Raw genomic sequence first — 7500 nt, forward strand, 5'->3', positions numbered from 1 at the left:
AGCCTTTCATAATAAAGCAGACTTAGTACCACAGCTATGGAGACGAGTTTCGTGGATAATCAAGTGTTGAGCTAACGCCTCATTCCACTGGAGAAGAAATGGACTCATCAGTCAAGGTAAGATTACAAGTGTTCTTCACCTGTAATTCTCAATAGCAATTTATATCATATGAATCGGCACACAAGACACACGTTAGACCTTCAATGGAAAGTTCTCGAAAACTCTCTCAGTCCAACACTCAACTCTCCCGCGATGTCGTTCCACATAACTCGATTTGTTGATTTGTTATTACAGATTTAATAAGAACATGGCAATATATAATTTGGCAATTTAGATACTAGTTTTTTTTTTTTTTTATTCATTAGGAAGTAGTTAAAAATGATAATGATTATGCTGACATTCAAGAAATACACATGGAATTTGATATTTTTCGTTGCATTTAATCGGAAATAACGAATAGCTATCTTCATAATAAGCTGCTGATTTCAATCAAGAAATATTTTGATCCGACAGTGGCGTACCCAAAAGGCCACATAACCAATTGAGAGTTGTTAATTTTAAATATTATTTATAAAGTTCAACAGTTAACCAGTAGAATACATAGATAATTAGTAAATAGCGTCACAGATCCACTTTCCTGGTTACCCTGTCCGAAAATCATGATTACACTCTGAAGTCCTGGTTACCCTTGTAACCTCACTCTGGGAGATCCTGAGGCTAGGAGGAATTCCAACAAGGATTGTTGGATTAATAGCAAACCTGTATACAGGCACTGAAAGTGCTGTAAAGTGTGGTGGGGGCCTGTCGAGCTTCTTCCCTGTTAGTTCAGGAGTGAGGCAAGGCTGTGTTCTTGCACCAACACTTTTCAACACTTGCATGGACTGGATACTGGGTAGAGCTACCCAGAAACCCTAGTGACAGTTTTTGATGCATTTAGCAATGAAGCGAAGCCCCTGGGGCTAGAGGTCTCCTGAACCAAGACCAAGATCCAGGATTTTAGGGGCCTACTAGGAGACCATGTGCAATCGGTACGTGCTTGCGTTGAAAACATCGAGGTCACAGAGAGTTTTATATACCTCGGTAGTGCAGTTCACGACTCTGGGTTGTCAGACCAGGAAGTCAGTAGACGGATTGGCCTGGCAGCAGGGGTCATGAAATCTCTCGACGAGAGTATTTGGGGATGCCAGTACCTGTGCAGGACCAAGCTACCTGTCTTCAAGGCCCTGATACTGCCAGTTTTACTAAATGGTAGTGAAACCTGGACGCTATCTTGTGCTTTGTAATCTCGTCTTGATGCCTTTTGTAACAGATCCTTGCGCCGGATCATGGGGTACAGTTGGTGGGACCATGTGTCCAACCAACGGTTGCACCGTTAGACCGGCACAGACCTGTTGCTTGCACAATCCGCGATCGCCAACTCAGGCTATAGGGCCACTTGGCTCGATTCCCGCAGGATGACCCTGTCCACCAGATTGTCTCTGTCCGAGACAACCGTGGGTGGAGGAGGCCTGTGGGGCGACCGAGAAAGTCGTGGCTTGAGCAGATCGATCAAACCTGTCGTGAGGAATTAGAGACGGGCCGGGTCCCTGCCTGGCGGCTCGCCATGAGGGACCCTCGTAGGTGGAAGCGAAGGGTGGATTCGGCTATGCGCTCCTGCCGGCGCTAGCTCCCAAATGATGATGATGATCCACTTTCCTAGTTACCCTGTCCGAAAATCATGATTACACTCTCAAAAGTCCTGGTTACCCTTGTAAATCCCAGTTACCATTTTGAAATTCCGAGTTACCCCTTTGGAAAACCCTGACTACCATATCGAAATTCCTGGTCAACTTTGTATGTTATGATACTGGTGTAACCAGTATTATACCAGGGAACAATCATGTTTTTATGGAACTTAACCCATTGCCGCCGGGGAAAATAGAAAATGGGGAAAAAAGCTGTGCTCATTTTTCATATTTTTTTGTGAAATGTCTCTGCACATAGATGGCTTTGCTAGTGCTTAGCCTTACCCGATTTCACCTTTCCTTGAATTGGCGGGAAAATGTATTATTTTTACTATGAATCGATGGTGTTATTTTTTTTTTTTTTTTTTTTTTTTTTTTTTTTTTTTTTTTTTTTTTTTTTTTAGCGACTCGTGTTCGAACTCTTGATGAGGCAACACCTTGTTTATAACGCAGTAACAACAAGTACAAAGTCTTGTGCCACTTGAGCTACCCTGGAGCCCGGGGCCTCTTGTCTCGCTTGACATTGTTGTTCCTGAGTTCTCTTAACGTAAATAGCTGTAAAGTAAAATCCTGTAATTGCAGAACATTTGTTGTGCTTTGCCAGCACCTTCAGTGCTCTTGCTTTGCAGGTGACACGAGGCTACAGTAGTAGTAGTCAGCACCCCACCCCAGACCCGCAGCTCTCTTCTACACCAGGGTAGCCCTTGTGGCTTTGACCCCTGGGTAGGGAGGCCCAGTAGTCTGGGGCGTCATTTGGGCGCACTTTTTCTTTGGTCCTGAAATCTTTTCCTTTATAATGTGACTTTCCTGAGCCTACCGGAGTTCCTCGGAACTCCCGTATTCGCTTGGGGGGTGGGCATTGAATTACCGTCCTTCGCCTAGGCAAGTTCGGCGGTAAGGAAGTGTCCCACACATAACTCGATCCCTCTGTGGTACTGGAGAACGCAACCAGGCTTCCACTGAGGGGGTAGAGGACGAAATACTGATCTACTCTCTTAGCTATTGCAGTTAGGTTGATAACAACAGTTAAGAGGTTTTTGTCCCTTCAGGACTACGACTTTGAGCAGAGGGGTCGGACCTGGTCCGATACCCAGAATGAATGACTCCCCGGCTACCCCTTCTCCTCCTAAAGGAGGAGGGGCGACTAAAGACCCTTCTACGACTAATCTGATGACGAATAATGGTACCCCCACTAATGACAAGACGAGACGACCACTTTTCACAATCCCCACCCAGAATGCAAGGTTCGCGAATGTAAAATGCGTGAACGAAAATCAGTCGCTTATGAACGTAAACCCCTTTATCATCAAAAAGGTCCTTGATGGTCAAGTGGACGGCGATTTTGATTTTGTAAAAAAAATGCGAGATGGAAGCCTCCTTGTAAAAGTACAATACAACTCCCAGATTAAGGATTTACTTAAGCTGACGCAAATTCATGATCTTCGAGTTAAAGTAACTATTCCTATTGGCCCAAATACCTGTAAGGGAGTAATCTTTCACAGGGATTTGAGGACGATGGAAGAAAGTGAAATTCTTGAGAGCATGAAGGACCAAGACGTAGTGGACGTTCATTGTATGACCAAGAAGGACGGGAATGTACGAACGAAAACTGGACTGTGTTTTTTGACCTTTGCTTTGAATAAAATCCCAGAATATGTCAATGTCGGTTATGAACGTGTTCAAGTAAGACCTTATGTCCAAAAGCCAATGCATTGTAATAGATGCCAAAAATTCGGACACACCTCATTAAGATGTATTGACAAAGATTCTTCTAAATTCACTTGCCGTAAATGTGCTGAGGCCCATGACACCATCACATGTACTAGCAAAATTTCCAAATGTGCTAACTGTGAAGGTCCCCATCATTCAGGATCTGCCGAGTGCAGCATCCTGAAGAAGGAGACTGAAACATTGGCATATATGAGAAAGCATGAAGTTAGTTATACTGAAGCTAAGAGGAAAGTGGAAAGTTTGACACACAAACCCGATACTTCCTATGCTGCAGCAGTAACTAACAACACCCCTAGTGCAAGTGATGTCAGTCAGCAGCTTGCAGCGAAGGATAAGGAAATTGCTGAACTTAAACAAACCGTTAAAGAACTAAACATTAAAGTATATCAACTGACAAAATTGGTCGACCAAATGGCTGCATCAACCCAGCCAAAACATCATAAGGAGGAAGATACCGAATCACAGTCCGGAGCGCACCTTCCCGTCCGGGCTACTCCTGTGAGGACTTCGTCTGGCTCGCGATCGGTTTCTCGAGAGAGAAGCAGATCGCAGTCTGTCAGTCGTCTCCCTCGCCAGGAGGTGCAGGACATGGAGGCTTCTGTCTCCAAACCATCCCGTGAGAGGTCCCCGGGAAGCGAGGGAGAGGAGGCGCCTCCCTCCCATAAAAAGAAAATAAAAACTGGTGGACAAGGCACTTCCAAACCCCATAAAACGTAATCATCGCGTCAACCATTATACAATGGAACTGTCGAAGTATTAGATCTAAAGTAAATGACCTTAAATTATTAGCCTCGTCCTATGCTCCCGATATTATCGTTCTCCAAGAAACTCATTTGACAAACCTCGTCTCGGACGAGGTCGTATCGCTCAGGAACTACCATTTATGTCGGAAGGATCGTGAGGGTAGGGGTGGAGGCGGAGTCGCCATGTACATCCACCAAAGCCTCCCTTTTACAGAAGTGACTATTGATTCTACTTTGGAGTTTGTCGCATGCAAAGTAAAAATTAATGGCACGTATCTGGCTATATGTTCAGTTTACTGTCCGCCTGATAAAGTGATAATCTATGATGAGCTTTTTGCTCTTCAGGAATGTCTGCCACAAAATAAAGTAATTTTAGGTGATTTTAATGCTCATCATACGTTATGGGGTTCCCTACGGGTGGATGGTAGAGGTGAGCAAGTAGTTAAGTTGATTAACGAGTCTGATCTAGTCCTTCTGAATGATGGTAGTCCCACGCGGGTGGACGATAATACCGGGAATTTGAGCTTTATAGACATATCACTGGTCTCATCATCAGTAGCAGCCAAGTGCCTGTGGCACACCATTGACGACTCGTTGGGAAGCGATCATCTTCCTATCTTGATTAAATATTCATGCGACACAGTGAGAACGCCTTCAGCGCCAAAATTTAACGTAAAAAAAGTAGACTGGGTCGCCTTCACAAGGAGCGTCAAGCTCGAACTTGTTGGAGAAACCATTGATGATAAAGTAAGCAATATTCAGAATTCGATTATAGAAGCAGCTTTGCTATCCATTCCTAAAACTTCGACAGATAGCGTTAAGCATAGAGTTCCATGGTGGACACCAGATTGCCGCAGGGCGCTGTGCCGACGCAATAAGGCCTACAGGCTTTTCCAAAAAAACATCACAAATGAGAACTTTTGCAACTACAAACAAGCAAGAGCTAGGGCTCGTAGAGTAATAAGACAAGCAAAAAGAGACTCCTGGCGGAGCTTTGTCTCTACAATAAATAGCAATACCAAAATATCAGAGGTTTGGTCCACAATCAATAAAATCAATAAGAAAAAAACATCATTCAAAATTAACAACATCATAGAAGAGGGTAACAATTTAGATTCACCTAGAGACATCGCTAATGCACTCGCCAGGCAGTTCTCTCATACAAGCAGCTCAGCAAACTACCATCACGCATTCCTGCCCATCAAGGAAGCGGCTGAGCTGCAACCAATTCACTTTGCCACAGGAGATGACTTTGATTACAATAAAGATCTTACAATGGATGAGCTTGTCCGAGCCCTAGAAGCCTGTAGAGGAACATCCCCAGGCCCCGATGAGATTCGATATGAGATGATGAAGCATCTTAATCATGATGACATGATTAAGTTGCTAGAAGTGTACAATGAAATTTGGAAAAGCCACACTTTTCCAAACTCATGGCACTTTGCCCACATCATTCCCATATTGAAAGGAGGGGGTAATCCCAGATTTGCCATCTCCTACCGCCCAATTGCGTTGACAAGTTGCTTATGCAAGGTCATGGAACGAATTGTTAACAGTAGGCTATTGCATTTTTTAAATTCCAGTAATTTACTAGTTGACGAGCAGTGCGGTTTCCGAAAGGGACGCCAAACTCTCGATCAACTAGTAAAGCTGGACAGTCATATTCAAGAGGCAATTGCCAAAAAAGATTTTTTGATTTCAGTATTTTTAGATATAGAAAAAGCCTACGACATGACATGGCGATATGGCCTACTCAGAAAACTTTATGCTTTCGGATTACGTGGAAACTTGCCTTGTTTTATTCAAAATTTCATTTCTGACAGAACGTTTTCTGTCAAATTGTTTTCTGACAATGTCACTTTTTCGGACATTTTTGTCCAGGCAAACGGGGTCCCACAAGGAAGTGTCTTGTCACCAACTCTATTTCTATGTATGATCAATGACATCTTACCAGCTCCTCCTCGGAATCTTAAATACTCACTGTACGCTGATGATTGTGCATTATGGCATTCCAGCAATAATGCAAAATTCTCAGCAAATCGCATCCAATTGGCACTGGATATGATTCATAACTGGGGCCTCCAGTGGGGTTTTAAGTTTTCCATTAAAAAGAGTATTGGGGTAATTTTTTCACATAGGAGGAAGCCGAATATCAGGCTAACTCTAGACAACCACCCAATACCTATTCAAAATTCTGCAAGATTTCTTGGGCTACTTTTTGATAGTAGACTCAATTGGAAAGACCACATTGGTCAATTAAAGAATAAATGTCAAAGAGCACTAAATTTATTAAAGTGCATTTCTGGTAATAAATGGGGAGCTGATAGACAGTCTTTGCTAATGGTATATAAAGCCCTGATTAGGTCTAAAGTAGACTATGGGTCAATCGTGTATGGTTCGGCATCGAAAACAAGTTTGAAAGGATTGGATGCTGTGCAGAATGCTTGTTTGCGTGTGTGTCTTGGAGCCCTAAAATGTACTCGGATCGAGCGTCTTGAGGTGGAGTCAGGAGTACCTCCCCTCCGACTCAGACGCGGCCAGTTAGCACTGACCTATGCCGCAAAGGTGGCTCGAGACCCGAGCCACCCTAATGGCAATGGAGGCGCTAGGCCCTTTGCCACGAGACTCCACGACCTCGTCGAGAAAGTCGGTATAGATCTCTCTACCATCGATACCCTGGTTAAGTCAAATATAGCGCCATGGGAAACCCCCAATTTTTCTATTATGGAAGCCTGGCTTCCATCAGCCAAGGCCATGGCGCCGGAGGGTGAGGTACGCCAGAGGTTCAGAGAGATCCTTATTAAACATCTATCCTTTTTTCATATATATACCGACGGCTCCAAGACAGATGAATGTGTAGGTGCGGGTGTATGGTCGACTGAATGTGAACTAAAGTTTAGACTGCCGAATCATACATCGATTTTTCTTGCTGAACTTTTTGCCATTAATAAAGCCATTGATTTTGCACTATCGACGACCCACGATAGAATAGTCATTTTTTCCGATTCATTAAGTTCACTTAAAGCTATTAAATCCTTAGAAACCACTAAAAATGAATTGCTGGGTAATATCATTCGTAAGTTACACGGTGCCAACAAATCAATCAAGCTAATATGGGTACCAGGTCACACTGGTATTCATGGTAATGAACAGGCTGACAAACTAGCCGGGTCAACTGGCGATCTGGACACTACCATAGTTCGTACAGATCTCAGGTGTTTTGTGTCTCTTATAAAAGCAAAAATACATCTCCTGTGGCAAAGTGAGTGGACCAACCTCCAACTCACAAATAAAATAAAACC

General features: G+C 43.6%; 1 protein-coding gene across 3 annotated transcripts in view; it reads left to right on the forward strand.

Annotated features, from left to right (window-relative positions):
* Nucleotides 1–7500, forward strand: part of LOC125046708 — a 39147-nt gene that overhangs the window by 22985 nt on the left and 8662 nt on the right. For all 3 annotated transcript variants that reach the window (XM_047644594.1, XM_047644592.1, XM_047644593.1), the window contains exon 2: nucleotides 1–116. This exon is cut by the window's left edge and continues 355 nt beyond it. In XM_047644594.1, coding sequence (XP_047500550.1) covers nucleotides 99–116 — 18 coding nt within the window. In that variant the 5' untranslated portion in view covers nucleotides 1–98. The remainder of the gene's footprint in view (nucleotides 117–7500) is intronic.

The sequence above is a fragment of the Penaeus chinensis genome, chromosome 39 (genome assembly GCF_019202785.1).
Source record: "Penaeus chinensis breed Huanghai No. 1 chromosome 39, ASM1920278v2, whole genome shotgun sequence".
Classification (NCBI taxonomy): domain Eukaryota; kingdom Metazoa; phylum Arthropoda; class Malacostraca; order Decapoda; family Penaeidae; genus Penaeus; species Penaeus chinensis.